The following is a 20,091-nucleotide window of genomic DNA, read 5'->3' on the forward strand; positions in this document are numbered from 1 at the left end:
CAAGGCCAAGGTATTATTTGATTAACGAACAGGAGTGGAGAAAGCAGGAGGAGCATGAGAACAGACCAACCAGAAAGTGAGACATAGACCAAAGAGGTTCGCAGCAGAATCCAGAGAAAAGTAGATAGTATCTTTGGGGCTGGCTGAAAGAATATAAAATTGTTTGACCCTATATGTTTCCAGGAAACAAACATTTTGTACTTATTTTGTAAATAAGATTGAATTCTATCACCAGTCCTAACACAATCAAACTACAACCACTCCAAATTTGGCACAGTCTTTCAGGTGAGAAAAGTATCAATGGTTTTATTGCCATGATTTAGTGATGGTACCTTATTTATAGCAAGCAAAATCCAACGAGAATTATGCAGTTTATTACACACTTGTGACAATAAAACCTTTATGTCTTGCACATATGTTACAGAGAACCTGTTTTAGAAACACTTCAAAGACTAAAAATAAATATATTGGATTTGTTTTAATATAGCCTCCAAAGCCATGTGCTTTGGAGACACCGTGAGACCAAGTGAACAGGGCTTGGAGAGAGAAACCAGCACATTTAAAACAGCTAAAAATGACTCAAATGGCCTTGCTAGATCTAAAAATGTTTCCAGAATTAAGTCTGTCATTGTGGGACCTTCCTTGGGTAGAAGTAAGTGGACACGTGTAAACATAGACACAAAATGAGTGTGTCCCATAAATAACAGAAAAGGATACATGCCTTCACACAGTTCCCTCTGCAGGAAACATGGAGTATTTATAGCAGCTATTTTGTGTTAATTAATTAATATATATCAATATATACTTAGTGAATAACACTAAATAACTGCGTATTTTTCTGCTGTCAGCATGATTTGTCTTTCTGACTGTTTACTGATTCTTTATGGTTCAAAAATAGTTATTAAAAAGATGTGCTTTCTTGTATGCCACTGGTAATTGTCATCCCTGCTCAATCCATACATCTCAGAGTGGTGCAGCCCCATCCCATTGCATTCCATGCTTCATCCCCTGAGTCTCGTGTAATAGACATAGCTATGGGCTATAGCTAAGATGTTAAAGAATTCCCCCTCTGGAGCTATTCTACGTATGCGTGTATGTACACTTCTATGTGCATATATAAACACCCATGTGCTCTCCAGTTGTGTAGGGGGAGTCAACTTAATTTTTAAAGCTTAGAGAGCAGCACAAGTGGATATCTACAAGACCTTCTAGTTTTCCTTATAAGCTCTTAAAACTAATTAAACATAAACCTGACCTTACTTTTATTCCTTTCCTTAAATTAGCACATATGGTGCCATGGTAAAAGTACATCCTTGCTTGAAGATTTTGAGAGAGTCCTGAGAAGTAAAATGTATAAAACTCATCCCATTCCTCTGACATCAGTGACATGTCTCTCTATACTAACATCTCCTGCCTCTAGAGGAAGCCTCCTGTCCTTTTTCCTGCTGATTATGAAATGTTGCTGCTCCTAATGCCATCCCATTCCTTATGTCTGCTTAGAAAATGTGAGTGAAACTGTTGCTGAGTAGCTGTGGTCTAAAACTCATGAGCTTTTCCAGGTTTGTGCCTGGAAGGTAAGTGAATAATTAAAACCCAATCACTGCATCTCCTAGGCTGGGGGAAGTACATGACTATCAACTCACGGCTGGGTGCAAATCACAGGACATACCCTCAGAGCATAAGATACCAATGTACTACACAAGTACACAAGAAGGCCCTCAGCAGTCTGCCTGGCGATCTCTCCTGTTTTACAGGGTTGCACATTGCAGTTATGAGTCCTTGTTCCTTTTGTTTTGTTCTCTGTGCTTGGACCATGTGAAGCCTTCTAGCCATGGAAAGAATATGCAACATAAAGCTTACACTTAAAAAATTAAAGGACTCCGGTGTAGAAAGTTTAGTCTGCGATGACATGGTTTAGTCAAGAACATGGCACAAGAAATAATGTCCTGGGCATAATGCCTTGCTGAAAGCAGAGAGGTTTAGTAACAGCAGGATACTTAGAAGATGAGGTTAGCAGATGTCTTGGTTGAAGCTCTTCAAGACAGAGTCGTTAGTAAGCAGACAGGGCCAGTGTCCCTAGGGCAGACAACACCTGTGCTGCTCTTGGGGAAAAACACAGTGATATCCACTTCTATTTCTGGATTTGCTGGTTGTGTATGAGACACTTGTTATGGAAGAAATGAGCATGGGTGGTTATTTGAACTGTAGAGAGGTAAGAACTCAAAGAGGTTTTTATTTGAAAGCTTCCATAAAGAAGCAGGGAAAGAAGGCAGCTGATTTTGTTGATCAAGGGATAGTAGAGCTCTCAGTTTTTCCTCCCTCAGTGGTTATTGGGTGGAGGGTCCAAGGAGTGCCTGTTTGGTGAATCTGCTTGCAAATTTGTAGCTGCAAGCGAGCCAGAAGTCAGTAAGACATCAGAGTCCTGTTAGACTGGTTTCTACTGGTTTGAAATGCCAGGCAGGTTTGGAGTGCTGCTGTGCCAGTCTATCCTTGTCAACTGCATCAAGCTAATTTCAGCTAATTTCAAACCTGACATAAGCTGGTACTATTATAGCCTGTTACTTTGATTGCACGTGTCTTTAGTAACTCAGGAAAAATACTCGATTGACAGCTCTGGAAACTGTGCAGCAAACAGCATCAGTCATGCAAATGTCCTTATAAAAAGGCTCTTTTTAGCCCCAGAGGAAGACCCTGGCAGAAAGGGAAGCTTGCAGGACTGCAGAGCAGTCTTTTCCATCCTAGTACTGGGGTACTAGCTCAGGGCTTAGGTACTCACATCCAGAAGCCCTCACTACATGCCTCTAGTTTGCCAGCTACAGCACGAGACAACATTGCAGTGCAGAAAAACAGGACACATGCAGTGCTCTCTGGCTGCACGTGCATCCTCCGTAAGTCTCCATTTTTTTGTCAAACAAGTGACATGGTCTCTTCAAACATAACTCTGTAGCTCACTTTACCCAAGTGCTGTGAAAGATTGGCAAGCCTTTCCTCTTCAGGCCTTTCCTTCTAACAGCAGTTGTTACCCTCCTCTTCATCCCCAGTTTTTAAGCACAGAAAGAGGAAGGCTGGGATGAGGGTAGTGAATCTCAGGGATGTGGCACTGCATCAGGTCCTGTGAGAGCAGATGTCATTTCTCAGCTCTGCTGCAGTTCCCTGTGCAATCTTGAGCACATCAGGGATTTTCCTGGGTCTTAGTTCCCCTTATCTGGGCTGGGAGTGGTATACTATAGTTTATGAATACTCCTATATTTCTTCCATAGTCTTCTACCTTCTGAGCTACAGTGTAAGTACAAGAGCACGACATGATAGAGCCTGACGGGTTCAAAAGAGCTCTGACAACACTGTAATTAAAGAAAAAGTGAACCAGTTTGGGTATTCTCTTTTTTTTTTGGTTATTTTCAATTTGGTATCTCCTACATTTCTGTCCCCAAGTGAAAAGCAAGCATTTTGTTTAGATGTCCTCAGTGTCCCTGTTGCTCTTCCTAAGTTTTATTTGAGCTGGTTGCAATTTCTCCTAAGAAGAATTGCTCCCTTTTGCAACAGCAAACTCCAAGTTTCGTGGATTGAATAACCTGCTTAGACCTGTTTTTTCATAGACATCTTTTTCAAAGATGATTCTGGCTAGGAAAGAGAAGATGGGGAGGACATGAACTTTCTAGATTGTTTTAGGTTTTACTGAGTCTTGTCAGTTTTTCTTATTTTAGCTCTAATGGGGGTGCTTCCATGGGGTGCTGCTTGGAAGCATGAAGTATTGCCCCCAGGCACTATTGTGGGAAAAAATGATAATTGCCTATAGAAATCATAGAACAAGTTACTTCCAAAAGGAGAATTTGAGTGAAAACCCCAGGCATTGGCCCCATACTCAGTGGTAATTATATAGTTAAAGCATTTTACATTGTCTTGCAAATGTCCTCTCCAAATTATAGCAGTGTGGGACAATGTGTTCTTTGTCTCTGGGCTCTTCTTTTTCTGGCAATTACTGTGGTGTTTCACACACTCCTGTATTTACAGTTGGTCTTAAAGTGGATTGGATTTATCAGTCCCAATTCAAGTCTAGAGAAAATCAGATCTGAATAAAATTTCTGTCCATCTCCTAAACTAAAGGTCAGCCAATTAGTCCTTTTTGCAGATTCAGAGAAACATTTAAAATTTTTTTCGTTATTTTAGTGCAATTTCCTACTTTCAACTAGATCTGGAAGTGGCAGCTCCACTACAACAGTCGAATCCATCAATAATTTAATATCTGAAGAGCTAGCTCATTTTTACAAAATTTGAGTCCCTGTTTACTTTGTGCATTTAAAAATGTACATAATTGCTGGGACAGAGTTCACAACTACACTGGATACACAGCAATTTGTCTCCTGAGAGTGAAATGAAAGATCAGCTAAGGGGTTTGCACAAGGGGAAGGATCAGCCTGGCGTTAGGAGGAAAACAGGCTGTTTTTCATATTTCCTGTCTCTATTTTATTTATATATTTTTTAAGGCAAGATCACACATAAACTTTTGCCAGGAAAAATCACAACTTGTCCTGCGCCTGGAAAAAGACACACAGTTTGGTTGGTTGGTTGGATTTGGGGATGTTTGCTGTTTAGTTGGTCACATTAATGCCTGTTCTGTGCAGACTGGGTCTCCTCTCTGGCTAGCCTTCCTCCCTCTGATGGTTTTTGTGCCTGTCAAGCTGTGCCAGTAGTGTCTCTCCTCTCCATCAGCCAGTATTTCAACAGTGTCATGGCTGTGCTCTGTCCAGGTTGCACAGGACTCCTTCAGTGTGTCTTTGCTTGTAAAGCAAAGTTGGTTCTTTCTCAGGCACTGAATTTGTGCCTTGCTTTGTGGCCTGAGGTTTCTTCCTCAAACCGTTCCTCTTCCAGCATCCCCCCAGAATAGGATTTTACTCACCCGACAGTCTGGGCCTGAACCAGTCTCTCATTTGCCATTGGGATGAGGTGTGTCCAACAAGTCTGGACTAAACTCCCCCAAACTGTTAGAGATTTGCAATTCAGTTGTGAATCCAGAGGCAGGTATGTCCCACAGAAGATCCCTGTCCTTCAGCCCTTGTACCTTCTGTCAGTTGTGCTTGAGAGTGAAGTTTCCCTCAGACTTTGTTTGCTCGGTTTCCAGAGTCACAGCAAACATAATTTAAAGGAACAGCTTTCCCTTTACCCAGATAAGTGAGTACAAACATGCCCTGAGTGTCCTTTGCACTGCTTGTGCCAAAGTCTTAATGACAGGGCATTGTTAAACCTCCCATATAAATCTTTAACAACTGGGTGAAACTTCAGTCCAAATCTGCAAACTCAAATAAGTGGGAACAGTAAAAGGTATTTGCTTACGCTTCTAAGGCCCACTGGCTGAGAAACTGCTCTTGCTTTACATTATTTACAGTCATTTGAGATGAAAAGACCTAAATGTTCATGAGTATTTTTAGGTCACCATTTTTTAATTTGATGTGTGTTCACATACCTGGGCACTGGGGTGGATACAACAGAGCCAGCCTGGTTTTATTTTAAGGCTTTTTGTATCTGTTGATCCAAATAAATGCCTGTTAGAATTTTCACCCTTGAAGTACTTTGATTTCTTATTCAGGCTGTGGTAGCATTTCCTGTTTTCTCCACTGGGCTTGCTCGCTATTATTTGAACGTCCATTTCTGCAGCAGCTTAGGGCCCAGTGCTTCAAAGGAAGAGAAGTCTGGAATTCCTGTAGATACCTATGCACTGATATACTTAGGAGAGAAGCTTTCCTATATCCTTGGATAACTCACTTGGTATTTTTAAGCCTGTAGTTTAAATGACTTACAAACAGCATTGTATCACCTGCTGAAGTTGATGCTAGTCTTCCCCTTGATTTTTTTTCTTTTTGAAGTTCATTGGACTTACTAAGTGCCTCGTTCTTTCAAAATATTTTAATTGGCCACAACATTACCCTATTCCTTCTAAAATGCAGCTGTATGCCCAGCCGACTCTGTGGAAGGCCAAATGTTCATTAAGTAAAGGTTTGGTTAATACGAGATCAGTCATCACAGCTTCACGGTCACCAGTGTCAGTGCCCCTCTACATCAGCTGAGGGCCAGGCCTGGGCATAGAGGGCTGTCAGCAATTAATCCTGTAATGATTAATCAAGGTCACCATCAGACCTGTGCACTCCTGATCTGTGAGCTAGCAGGGCACAGGAATGAGGGATGCACTGGAATTTGGGCTCCTCTCTGTCGCAAGAGTTGCTCCAGGGTGAATCTAGCTAGCCTTGTGCTTCAGACTGCCTTATCTGAGTGTCCCAGCACTGGGAGAGTACATAAATCAAGGGACTCCGGTTTTATTGCATTTTCCAGTCATAAAATTGCTCCAGTGACTCCCTCCCAGTGTTGCTATTTTGAGGGCTAAATAAATACTGCTTCTACAGCCCCCTTTTTGTATGGAAATCCTACCATCTCTCTTCCTTTTCTTCCCATAGATTGTGCCATTTGTTTTGTTACAAAAATTAAGTATATTTCTTTTTTTCTGTTCCAAATGGGAAAAGTAAATGGAAAAACGGTGTGATGTGTATGATAGGCAGGCTGTCCTTTGGACATTGTCTCTCAAAGAGTAAGGAAGCTTCCCTGTGATGAACCCACAACACCACGGAGTGTCAGAAGGCTTACAGGTCTGCTTTGGGGTGATGTTGTTGCCCTTTGGGTTGAGTGAATATTTCGAGATTTTGCCCAATTCTTTCCATGAGAAGAGTAAGTTGTTAAAGGCTGTTATTTACTGGGAAAGAAACACTGGCAACACAATTCTTTGATTCTTTGCTTACTCCTTCTGACAGAAATCAAAAGTCACTTAACTGGAGTCAATAGAGTGTGAAATGATATGAACCCAAAGAGTGCCTGCTCCTCATACCTGTTGCTTTTACAGCTGTTAAGGATAGTGAGGTGCTGGTTTCAACTGTGCACAAAGGCTCATTTCCTTAACTAGAATTGGAAATAAAAGAAAATGATGGGTGTTTCCCTGTCCAGTGAACCCTGTTTCTGAAAGCTCTGCCATTAGCACTTGCATGTTACATTCATCATCATTATTATTATTATTATTATTATTATTATTATTATTAATAATAATAATAATAATAATAATTTGGCTTTTTCTTGTTTGTTTGGTTGCTTGTTTTTTTTACCGCTGACAGAGCAGGCTTTCAGTCAGACCCAGATCTACAGGATTTATGTTCTGCAGAAATGATGCCATGTTCCCTAATGCCTGGAGAGCAGCCCAAAGTGTTTTAACTGAAAATTGGCAAAACTGTGTAATTGCTCTCTTGCATGGCCTCACTCCATAGAAGACCTCTTGATTTTAACTAGAGCTGCCTGACAACAGCTGCTACTCTGCATAGCATAGCAAAAATACTGAATTACCTGAGCCAGGCTTGCCTTTCTAACAGTGTAAGGAATCAGAGGATTCAGGCTTGAACATTTTGCAAGGGAAACACATTGATAATTTTTAATGGACTAGGTATCACTCATTAAATGTAACTTCTCTTGCTTTCCTACTGATTTCTTTTCATATATCCTCACAAGCATTATCTTCTGAATTCTTTTTCTTAGCCTTCATTTGCAGCTATTGCTATATCTTTCCTAAGAGGTGGTACCCGAAATTGAACATGGTCCTCCAAATGCAAATGCTCCATTGTTCAGTATTCTTTCGTTATATTATCTTCTGCCTTATTTTTATATCCTCTTATTAATGCACCCACACACCCCATTTGCATTTTTTAACCTTTTTAAAAACGTTTTCATTACAACAATCAGATAGAAGGGCAATGAAGTAAGCACGGAACAATAGAAGTGAAGATCTTGATTCTACTCAGACCTACACCCATTTTAAACTTCACTGGTGACACTGATTTTGATTTACACCAAAAGGAAAGAGGGAGGATCAGACCTAGCATGTCTACACCAGACAACCATTTTTGATAGCAAGGAATGGCTTTCTAAAATAGTTGCAGCACATAACATGTTGTTTGGAAAAAGCACTTTTATCAGGAAGGAGGCTTTTTTCCAGAGAGAGGACTGTGGTATGGGCTGGTGTCTGAAGAGCAGTGCTGGAGGCCTGGATGCTGGCAGTGCTTGGCAGTGGCTGTGCAGGGTGCCCATGTCTTGTCTGGGTGGTTGTCCTGCACCGGCACTGGGGTTCACCTGGGTTAACCTCCAACAGGACTAAGCAGTGCATTCTTTGTTTCGGGAGTAGTTTTAGCCATTCTGGGCTGTTACTCTCTGCACAGCCATGTCTGATACCTTCGCTGGGGAGTGAGCTGAAGGCAGGACACCCCAGCTGGCTGCAGAGGAGGCTGGGAGCCTTGCCTGGGGAGGAGGAGATGACAAGGGGAGATGGGAGGTGGCCAGAGGCACAGCCGCACTGCCAACGTAGAGCAGGGAACCATTGCCACCACAGCAAGCCACATTTGGGACTTCCCACTCTAAGGAAAGGTGGACAACTAGTTTTAAGCTGCAGCTGAGCAAGGTGATTCCTGTTGAACAACCAAGCATTTAAGGGTTGCCTGGCTGCAGAAGTCAAGTGTGTGACTCAGAACACCACCTGAGTAACACTGCTGTTGGCCAGGGAGCAGAAAAATTAGGTGAAGAAATCCACCAAGCAATTGTTCATGTCTGGCTTTTTGGCAGACTGTGCCTTAGCAGCCTCTTCAATGTATCCCTTCCTTAATTGATATTGTTTTACTTGACTCTGGATTTTCTCCAGGAGTCACTGGTAGAAGTTATTATCTGGTGGATATCAATGCCATTGTCTCTGGAGAGACTTTTCCTCACATTGGCTATTGTTTGATCCCGGGTAAAGCAGTGAGTTACAAATATCCTCAGGCTTCTCTTATCTCAGTTAGGGCAATACTTTAATTGCCCAGTTAGGCAAGGTTCGTAAACATGGGGTGTGGTTTTATGATACAGCTAATTTGATCTAATGGCTAGCTGCCAGGCAGAGAGCTGAGTCTGCTCCTCCTGTCAACAGCTTCGTGCTCCTACTCCCTCTCCTACTGCAGATTCTGCTGCTTGTTTGACTCTTGCAGTCCAGGACAATGACCTAGCAGAAAACTGTTCACTTTTTTTTTTTTTTTTTTTTTTTTTTTTAGTTTTCTGCTAGACTGACATCCTCTGATGGCTTGCCAAGGTAAGATCAGTGCTGGCGCAGGAAGGGATACAGTGTTGCTCAAGAGGGAAGAAAGACAGTAATACAGAAGCAGAGCGTTGATCGGTTGGTTGGTTGGTTAATTGGTTGTAAACCCACACTTTTGCTACTCCCTATTTGGCTTGCACAGATCAGCCACAACTGCCATCGAATGAGGAGACCTTTTTTCCTCCTTTTTCATTACTAGCGAGATCTGTTTGTGGGATTGTTGTTTTCATTTTTTCAGATCACTTCAAAGACAAGAAGCATTAATGGCAGCGGTGGAAACACAAGGAGTGGCATAGGAAGGGTCATCTCTGACAGCAGCAGCAGCACAGTGTTAGTTCAGTAGCACAAGGTAGTCGTGAATCATTTGTGTGGGTACTCCCAGCAGCAGGTGCTGCCCCTAAGCCAGTCAGGGCACCGCTGGAAGAAGAGTTGGTGCCATCCTCTTCTTCCTCATCTGGAACCCTAGGCTCATACTCTCCCCATTAGCTCATGGACTGCAGCTGCTGGGATAGTTTGGCCCTCCCAACACCTCCCCAGAGGCTGCTCGGAGCCGCAGGTACATGCGCCAGCACGTCATTCCTGTGCCACTGCCTGGGGACTCCTGTGTTAACCCTTTTCTTCATCCAGAAATAGCATGCTGATGGGTTGGAGGTGCACGGAGCCAGCAGAGGAATATGTGATTATCACAGCACCGTCACCTGCTGGTTATAAGCAGGTTTTTTCCGGGTTCTTTTGGCAAACTTTCCCAGAGCTCAGGGGCACTCTACATGCAAGCACTGCGAGTCTGAATGCTGGACAAGAGAAAATTTCCCCCCCCTCAGTGCAAGGGGAGAAGAGGACCAAGAAATAAGACAGCATGCTGAACTGTGTAACCATTAGAAACAACAGCTGTTCCAGAATGTTGTCAATACATGCAGGTGAAATATGCTGTTTAATTAGTATGATAATTTAAAAATCTTTCCCCAGTGCTTGTCCAGCTCACATGGAACCTCCCCTTATATGCAAAACAGCCTTGCTATTTAAATGTCGGCTTGTGTATACATGCCAGCTGCTAGCTTTTCTTGGGGATCTGAGACAGCTGACATTGTTGCCAATATAAATAATTTTTCACATTGGAGACTAGTTGGTCAGAGTGTGCTGAGCATCCCTTTTATCTAATCTAATAGGAGTGGCTTTTGGTTTGTTGGTTGTTTTTTTTTTCCCTTTGACGTGACTTCCAGGAGACACAGAGTGAAAGAGGTATTTATTTTTCGTTTTTTTCTTTTCTTTTTTTTTTTTTTTTTTTTTTTTCATAACAGTAGACATTGCTAGAAACTAAAAAGGTAAATACAACATTTTGTAGGTTCAACTAGGAATGCAGTTTGTGTATTCATCCACCAAATGTATGCTAAGAAAAATACTGATGCCTCATGTAATTCCTCTCTAGTGCTAAGAAAACCTGCACTTTAAGACACAGGAGCTACAGCCAGGCTGAGCCACAACATTTTAAAAGCAGAACTTGATTGACTGTTTAGGAAAGCATGTGCTGGGGAGGCTGAAAATCCCCTTGTAAGTGTGGTATGAATATTTTTACCACAAGCAAAACTTTCTGTTTCTAGTGTGGTTAAAAAGTTTAATCCAAATGGCTGCTGGATTAAAGTAATTCCAGTTTTGTGCCTTTTCAGTTTTGAATTCTGAATATTTTAGTTTGTTTAAAGTTATTGTTTGACAGGTCTCACTGATATCTCTCTGCTTTCTGACTTTACATTGAGGGTGATTTATTGGACTAAATATATGTGTGTTATCTGGCTTGTTAAGAAATCCCATAGCATAGATTTAGGGTCTGGTCTAGGGGCATAAGAAGGCTGGAGATGGAGTGCTCTGATGTTTTGGCAGAAATGGGCACAGTCACACTGTTTAGCTAGGAGGAAAGGCTTGAGCACAGGACTACACTGTGTAGCAAGTATTCTAGAAGCAAACAGGGTCTCCTATTCCTTAGCCCTATAGAACTGGATTGTGGCTATTCCTGGCCCTCCTCTACACAATATCCCAATGGAAATGTCTTCTTTAAGTGAAACAAGAAATGTATTTCAGCATAGCACTTTTGACTTTTAGAAGTTTGGAAAACATTGTAAGTCCAGGTCTGATGTTGAATGGAGAATGACAGGACCTGGATTCTTGTGCTGCCCTGAAAAGCAGAATTTTCACTGGGTTTTTCACATGACTCTCCTGGGGTTTTTTGTTTGTGTTTCCCCCCAGAACCTTCCTGAATTAGTTTGTTTGGGATCTATCCGAATTCCTTCAAGAACAAGCTGCCTCCTGTACAGAGTGCGGAGTACTTTGACAGCGACCAAGGGATATTGTTCAGTGTATTACCTCATTTCTGCTGGTTTGTTTTTAAAGACATGCTGTCATTTCAGCTTGGAGCTGAACATGTTAAGGACAGGTTTTTACAGCAGCTGAGGCCAATGGAAATGTTATCCTTTTTAGTCACTTTTCTTGGAGAGGGTTAAAGCAAATAAACATGCAAGGGCTTATCCTGCTCTACAGACAAGACCAAGTGAGCTGCCTTGAAGGACAGAATTGGAAGGAACAAGTACCCTCTCCTGGCATCTACCAGCACCTATCCCTGACTACAACTTGAGCTCCTTCCAGGCATCGGATCCATCATAGATTCATTTGTTGACAACTGTTATTTCTTTTGAATCTTCTGGTGTGCTGGAAGCAGTTTCTGCTTTGGAAATCATTACAGCTGTGTAACTTGCAAACCATGAATAATGGTTTCTAACTCCCCTACCCCCCTTCTCTGACATGTTTCACTGTGCCCATCTTTCTCTCTGTCCGCCCAGTTCTGTCGGGAGGTGAGGTACTGGATCTTAGTGCAGCAGCTTCCCTGGTGCTTTGGAAAGGAATTGCAGGTAGCTGTCAGTCTCCCTGAACAGGACACTTCTCAAGAATTAGCCTGGGAAATAAATTCAAAGCTCCAGTAAATATCAAAATACAGAAGGGAATACTGGCTCAGTGGCTAAATGATAAATTTCCCTTCTCCTCACTAGCATCTCTGTCATCTGGAAAGATGTTACCAACTACCTCTTTTTCTCCTAGGAAAAAATGACCATATCGACCCTGCTTCCCTTTCATCACCCTTTTACCTCACAAAACTACAGCTAACTTTTCTCTCTGAGGTGACTGAATTGATACAGGTCTGAACAATTGTTGTCAGTCTTGCATACGTCTCTCCAGTCTCCTGCTTGTATTTCAGGCCTTTGTGTTCCCAGAAGTTTGTCTGTTTTCCAGTTATAGTTCTTGGTCTTTCAAAAGATATTGCCATGGTTTACAAACCCCATCTTGCCAATGTCCTTAGATTATGCTGGCTGCCACCTGCCACCTTCTTCGTTGTAGGCCAGCCAGTGCTATTTCAGTAGGGTTTAGGAACAAAGTAGCATCATGGATGCATGTATCCCTTGGCAATTTAATCTCGGAGGGGCTGGTGTGTATGATTTGAATTCCTGCAGTGCTAGAGTATGAGCTTTTGAACACTCTTCATGTGGCTGTCCTGTTGATAATTTGCTGTCCTGTCAATGATTTGCTAATTTTACTTCTCTTTCATTCAGGAGGGTGTAGCTAGTGGTTTTGCCTTTGAAAATGGGTAGAGGTCAAGAGAAAAATCAATTCTTTTCAATTGGCTGTAGAAGTAACTAAAGCAGCACTTTTTTCTTTTTTTTCTTTCTCTTTTTTTTTTTTTTTTTTTTTAAGATTCTGCATTTTCAGTTCTGTGTGAAACTCATGCTGTTGTGACTCAGTCTCTGCTTGAGGATCCACAAGGGAGAAAGTAGAAGCAGCTGAACACTGACTTTAAGTGTGTTTAAAAAAGGATGGAAGAGTTTCTCTGCAGATGGATACATGGTGTGTATGTGTATATATATGCATACAGACATAATACCCACACTGTGTGTAGGGAGTATATATACAAATGTGTGTATATGTGTGTATACACACAGTCACACATATCCCTGTTTAGTCTCTGAATAGATGGAAGAGCCACTTGGTTCTAGTATTGGTCTCGATTATAGTTGTGGGTGCTGTGTCCAGGAGCCTCAGGCTTGTTTCTATGGCAGCTATTCCCAGCCTTTTAACATCCCACCTTCCCTCAATCCCCATGTGGCAATAAAAGGAAAAGAAGTGTTGTGACACCCACACGGAGCATCTCATGGAGGGGCTAAGAGTAGAGATGTCTAAGGTAGAGATGTCTGCAGACGACAGGCTTGTACAGGAGGGACTGGGTACAGTAGGCTACAGCACAGACTCCCGTGGCACTGGTCTCTTGGCTTTGCCCTGGGGACTTTGTTGGGCAGCCCAGATCTCTCTCTCTCTCTCTCTCTCTCTCCTGTTTGTTTTGTTTTTTATCTCCTTGCCCTGCCCTGAAGCAGGATTGCAATATTAGAATGGCATCATGAGCAGGAGAGCTAGAGATCCTGTGCTGCACTAGACAGGCTGACTAATCTCCCTTTAAATAATCTCCCTTTAAATAGTCTGGAAGCACTCTAGTGAGCTTCTGTTTCAGGAGCCATGAGAATACAGCCACGACTGTGGTCTATATAAATAGCCAGATCCATGCTGGTAAGTAGTGAACAGTACAGCTATTTGTTCTAGGAAGGTCTTCCTGTTTTTCTTCATGTTGTTGCATGGATAGCTGTGATCAAATTCTGGTAACATTTCTGTATAGCATGAGTGCTGCTGCCTTTTCTCAGAGTGCCATATTGTCAGTGACAGTGAGGAGCAAGCAGCTACCCTTCGGAGGTCGAAGTGTATCTCCAGTGGCTTTTTATCTGAGTGGCAGCGGGGCTGTGGCTTGCTGGGGTCTGTGCAGCTGGCTTTAGCTAAAACAGTGTATTTCAGACCCTTCCAATCAGTGCTGTGAGTTGAAAAATCTCACTGATATTTATAGTATCTGGAAGGTGAAAGCAAGGAATATTTGAATACTTGTTGCCTAGCTATGGATCTGAATAGAGCATAATGTGATGGTCCTGTCTGAGGAGGATGAACTTAGCTTATCTGTGCTGTCCTAACTCAGTAATCAGCCCTGTTTAAAAAAAAAAAAAAGAAATTGTTAACCAAGTCTGTGTTAGTTGTGCTGGCTAATATAATATTTTCATTGCAGTATGTAAGAGTAGATACTATTCTCCAGGTATGTACATGCACTCTGCAGCTGCATAAGCAATCTTCAGTTTGCCTCCATCTGGTCCTGAATTATCAAGACAGCCTTCAAAAATATAAGGATCTGATACGTGGCCAATAGCCCCTCTGCTGCTTTCTAAGATTTAGGTAAATAGGAGAATCCTCCACGAAGAGCACAGCAAGCCTTGCCTCAGCTGAGGTAGGAGGCATTTGAAATTCTTACTCATAGTATATTGTCATCTTCTCCCTGCCATCCTACCCACTCAGTGCGTCAGAGATCTAAGGCTTGAATTTTTATTTTTTTTTTCTCCCCCCCTTCCCTAAGCAGAGGATATTCAGGCCTTCAGCTTCTGATGCACCATGTCAGAGATCCTTTATCCTTCTTCCCTGACATCACCCCCCCCCCGACATAATTCCCCTGAGCCAGTGGGTTTTTACTGGGGTAAATGAAGTCACAGGAGAGGCTTGGTGCAAGAGGACAGAGGGCTGGCTGGGTCTGAAGAGAGACTATGTGGGGACATGTAGCACAGACCAGTTACACAGAGGGAGTTTTCCTCCTGTAAATGCTCCTTCATGTTTGCCTTCCTAATGTTGCTTTTAAGTCACTGTACAGATAACAAGATTTTTGCCTGGCCAGAAGTCCCACCTGGTGCAGTGGGACACCATTCAGACTGTTCTTTAATCTTAAAAGGGGAGGGATGTTGTCTTTCTTTCTCTTTTCATGTTCAGCGCTTACCATCCTCAAATACGGGCACAGCTAGGGTCTGGATTACCTCAGTGTGTTGTTTAAATGGGATTTTAAACTCATATTTACAAAGTGGAAGCTCTGTGCTGAGTTTTGGAAATACCATCAACAAAGACAGTAATGTTCTTCTGAGGCAAAATACTATAATATTTGATTACCAACAATCTTCTGAATTACAAAGCAAACCCAGAAAAATCCCAGTCTGTGAATTTAATTAAAAAGAAGAACCAAACCACAGACAGCTTCTTCATTAACTGTATTTAGTGTACTTGCCTTACGTCACTCCAGTAAGATCAACCAGGCTGTTCCTGGGGTATGCCTGGCCTGTGTTGCCAGCTAGTATGCAACATGTGGGTTCTCTTTGGCTCTTTGGAAAAGCACAAGAAAAAGACAAAGCTGAAAGTAGCAGAAATTATGTTTCAATGCAGGACAGGTTCCACTGAGCAAGGAAGGCAAAAAGCAGTGGAATCTGCCCTGTCAGACTTTGCAGGGCTAAGGGTGGGTCAAAATGCAGTGCATTTTGTCTTCTTCCCCCTAGCACCATGGCTTCGTTTCCTGTCTTGAAGCAAGAGACGTTGTTCCAGAACAGTACCTGGAGCTATCGAATTCCAGCCCTGCTCTACCTGCCGCGTTTCAGCATCATCCTGGCATTTGCTGAGGAACGAGAGGATGTGGTGGATGAACATGCCAAGCTCATAGCAATGCGCAGAGGCGTGTATGACCCAACCACACACCACATCCAGGTACCACCATGGGGAGAAAATCGGGAAGACTCCCCACCTATACCACTCCCCCGTCCCCAAATGAGTTGAATAGGTTTTCTCTCTCACTGTAGGTAGAGGGCAGCTCCTCCTTTTCCCCAGTTATAGGAGACAAATCTGCTTTTAAGTAATGCATGTGTCATAACTGCTGGGATTCAATCCCATGACTGGGCAGATTTTGGGGGGGACTAAAGTGGGCAGGTGCAGCAGATTTTCTGGGGATGGCTTTGACCCATCATCGCAGAGCTGGGGAAGTAGATAGAGAGATGGAACAAAAGTCCTGTTGCAACAGCAAAGATGTGGAGGAGAGGCAGAAATGGGGAGTGCCACAGGGATGGGGAGGAGTGAATTAGCAATCAGTGACTATTTTTTTTTTTATAAATTCATCTTCTTAGGACTAATTTCTGGTTGGGAAATTCAATTGAGAACAGCTAGTCTCCCCACGCAAAAGAGTGTCGTCTGGTTTGTCTGTGCCAGTGAATTGGCTACCTTATTAATCCACCGGTTATTATTAACAGTTATCTTGCTGGGTGACTGGGGGTGGTGGATACTCTATTTATAATAATTTTTTGCATTTGCAAATGCATTAATGTCGGGGGGGGGGAAGTCATTATATCTTTCTATTCCAATTCTTCATTGGTGACTGGTTGTCTTAGATTATAGACTCTTAAGAGCTGGGGTCTGCCTAGCAGAAGCAGCCTCTGAGCACACCTGCAGTGTCACACCATTCAGGTAACAGCTTGTGCAACCCCCTGTAATTCAGTTAAGCAGGGCTCAGTTGGTCATAAACTTAGTAAGTTCTGTTCACATGCTAGAGTTTCTTAAAATGGAAATATTAAATATTCCACAAAAAGTTAATACTGGTTGAATAGACATAGGAAAGACATTACCAAAAAGGGTAATCAGCAAGTCGGGGTAGAAAAGCTAATTAGTGTAATCTTACTGGAAAATACTGCTTCTTTTAGCAAGCCAATAACACTATGTAGGAATAATTTTCTAATTGCAATGTTAGTGTTAGAAGTGTGATTGTGTTATGCGCTATACATTTAAAGAAAGACAGGGCTTGAAGGGTAGTTATACCTGCTCTGTGACCTATTTTCTGCATCGGACAACTCAGGGTCCAAATTTCTATACCAGAATGTGTAAAGCCATGCAATCAGCTCTAGCAAGGAGCCTCAGTGTAGGCTGAGATGCCCGTTCACACATGGATCAAAAACGGTGGAATAGGAGTCTAAATGTAATGGAATTTGTCAGCATCCAAGATACTTCTACAGGGCTTAGTTATCTAGCTGACTTTCTAAGAAACGCTGATACAGCACAGTGTCAGTACCAGCACCCTTTGACCACTAGGCATGTCGATGTGTCATTTATATATATGTATATATATATATATATATATATATGTACTTATTTGTGAGAATTTCTGAAAATTTAGCTAATGTAGTTTTTTTAAACACTGTCATCAGACACCAACTGCAATGATATACAGAGCTATCAGCTCCTCATTGAGTGGTAATTAAAAAGGACATAACCCACCTGTTTGATGAACTGCATGAGCATTGCATCACCCAAATAATTTTCACTTCTGTTTGGCGATGCCAGTATATTGTCTTCCCATTTCTTGCTCTATCCACTAACTTGCTTCTCTTCTGTTCTTCTCATGCTCTTCTGTAACTTTTGTCCAGGCATCCTGTAATGTGGATCTATTTGTAATGGTGTGTTTCATTCTTGTCTCCCTTCACACGGGCCCTGGCAGTGGAGTAGAATGGAGACCATTGTCAGTGCACAGCTGAAAAAACACCGATCTATGAACCCCTGTCCTGTTTATGATGAGGTCTCAGGGAAACTGATCCTGTTCTTCATAGCCATCCCAGGAAAGATCTCTGAGCAGCATCAGCTCAGGACAAAGATCAACCTGGTACGTCTCTGCTATGTCACTAGCATGGACCAAGGGCGGACCTGGAGTGCTGCCCAGGATGTCACCGATGGTACCATTAGCACTGAGTACAAGAACTGGGCCACTTTTGCAGTGGGACCGGGTCATGGATTACAATTGCTCAACAAGGCCCGGAGCCTCGTGATTCCTGCCTATGCCTATCGTATCTTGGACCCTAAGCAACACCCCACCCCTCACGCCTTCTGCTTCATCAGCTCTGACCACGGGACGACATGGGAGATGGGGAACTTCGTGGGGGAGGAGAGCGCAGTGGAGTGTCAGGTAGCAGAGGTGCACACCTGTGGCAGGAAGGTCCTCTACTGCAATGCAAGGAGCAGCAGCGGAGCCAGAATCCAGGCTGTCAGCTACAACCACGGGGTGGACTTTGAGGGGGGCCAGCGGGTTGAAATGCTAGTAGAACCTCCCTCTGGATGTCATGGAAGTGTTACTGCCTTCCCACCTCCCCCTAATAACACATGCCAAGATAGCTGGCTGCTCTACACTCATCCCACAGACCCAAAGGGTCGAAGAGATTTAGGAGTTTACCTCAACAAAAGCCCTTTAAATCCAGCACACTGGACAAAACCAAGCATCCTCTTCAAGGGCCTGTGTGCTTATTCGGATCTGCAGTACATGGGGCTTGGGCCAGATGGCTCACCCTTGTTCTCCTGCCTCTTTGAATATGGGACCCACCAACAGTGTGAAGAGATAATCTTTGTAATGTTCACTTTGAAGCAAGCCTTTCCATCAGAGCACTGAGCTTGAGCCTTTCCATCAGCATCTCTCAAAACCAGCTTTGTTGATACTTCTCGCTGTCACTTCTCATCTTTCAGCAAAAGGTTTTTTGTATTCCTCCTGCACCCTTAGTTTGTGGCGTCTGTACATTACGGAGCCTATTAAACATACTAAAACTGAACATGTGTTTGATGTCATTTTCTGTTGCCTGTTCTACCTTCTTGCCTTTCCCTTTGGTTGCCGCCTTGAACATCACATGCTCAAAACAAGCACCACCTCTGTATAGGGCCTCTCACCTTGAGGCCTCCCAATAGACTTGATTAGGGACGTGCACGGAGACAGCATAGGGACTGTGTGTGAACAGAGCAGCAGTTTTATGCTGAGCTGTGTTTACTAAGTTGTGGACAGTGTGCTAGAGAGGACACTGGTCTTACTGCCCCACATCTGCAGATTCCTTAGAAGATTGCTTTGGCTCTGCTTAGGCGCGCTGCTGCTCGCAGCCAGTGTAGCACTTGCCGGCATCTCTAGCGTTCAGGGTTTGCTGTCTTCTTATTTCAGCAAGACCATGGGATGCCTTGCTCTTGGGATATTCCTTGCCCACTTCTGTGGTGGATTTAGGGTTCCCTTGCTGAGTTCCCAGGTCCCCCAGGGACTTGTCTAACTTAGCCTTCTCCTTACTTCCCACGCTGGTTTTGCTGATTTGCGCTTCTGCTTAACATTGCACTGAGAAGCTGCAGTTTCTCATGTGTAAGGAAACCACAGCCTCGTGTGCTCCAGCTGGTCCCTCTCCCTGGGCAGTGAGAGCAGGACACCAGGACCCCCCTCGTGTTTGGGGACAGGGCAAGTGACAGAAATGGTATTTTGCCTGTATCAAAACTGCAGGATCGGGACAGGTCTGCAGAGGGAGCTCCCAATTTATAGTCAGGAGGGGAAATACTCACTGGTCTTTCTAACACAAGTGCTAAGCTATGATCCATGCAGCAACTGCTCTCATCGCTGACAACCCAATGTCTTGCAAGCATGGCTGCTGTTATTACAGCGCATTACTGGCATGTGAGGCAGCGTGTCAAACAAAGCACATTGCCACACTTCAGCGGATTGCAAGGGCGCAGGTGTCTGAGGCAGAGGACCTGACCAAGCCCTGAGCAACACGGGAGTGCTCGAGCTGGAGGGTTTTCCAACGTAGACAGATCTTCAGCAGGTTTCTGAAGGGGACAGCCCCAGTTTTGGTGAGAGAAACTTTTCTGAGTCTACAGCGTGATTTGAAAGGAGGCATTATGCAGTGAGTAGACAAGGGGAGTGACCAGAAATTAATGGGTACCAAGGGAGACACGTCAGAGCAGATGGAGCTAGGAAAGCTTTACCTGTGCCTCTGGACAAAATTCTGCTTTATGAACCAGACTGTGCTTGTTTGCTGTATGCTCTGTGTGTGCACGTGTGGAAAGGCTCCAAGGAAAATATGTTTGTTTGCTCTATTGGTGAAGAAAAATACCTGCTTTCCAGATCACTCTCAGAACACGTCCCCTTTGGGGAACGCTAGCAGGTCCCATAGCATCCTTTGCACTGTCACTGCTCAGGTCTGTGAGTCTCTGCTTAGTGTCCCCACCCT

General features: G+C 43.4%; 1 protein-coding gene across 2 annotated transcripts in view; it reads left to right on the plus strand.

The window, feature by feature from the left end:
- The window catches only part of NEU2 (neuraminidase 2), a 32,578-nt gene extending 13,948 nt beyond the window's left edge, over positions 1-18,630 (plus strand). The window contains exons 1-3 of one of the 2 annotated variants that reach the window (XM_026855460.1): positions 13,697-13,747; positions 15,589-15,793; positions 17,568-18,630. In XM_026855460.1, coding sequence (XP_026711261.1) covers positions 15,593-15,793; positions 17,568-18,506 — 1,140 coding nt within the window. In that variant the 5' untranslated portion in view covers positions 13,697-13,747; positions 15,589-15,592 and the 3' untranslated portion in view covers positions 18,507-18,630. Of the gene's footprint in view, positions 1-13,696; positions 13,748-15,588; positions 15,794-17,567 lie in introns of those variants that run through there. The other variant, XM_026855459.1, reaches the window with a different exon arrangement.
- Positions 18,631-20,091: the final 1,461 nt, after the last annotated feature.

Source organism: Athene cunicularia, assembly GCF_003259725.1.
Source record: "Athene cunicularia isolate RWA chromosome 9 unlocalized genomic scaffold, athCun1 chr9_part2, whole genome shotgun sequence".
NCBI classification, from domain to species: Eukaryota; Metazoa; Chordata; class Aves; order Strigiformes; family Strigidae; genus Athene; species Athene cunicularia.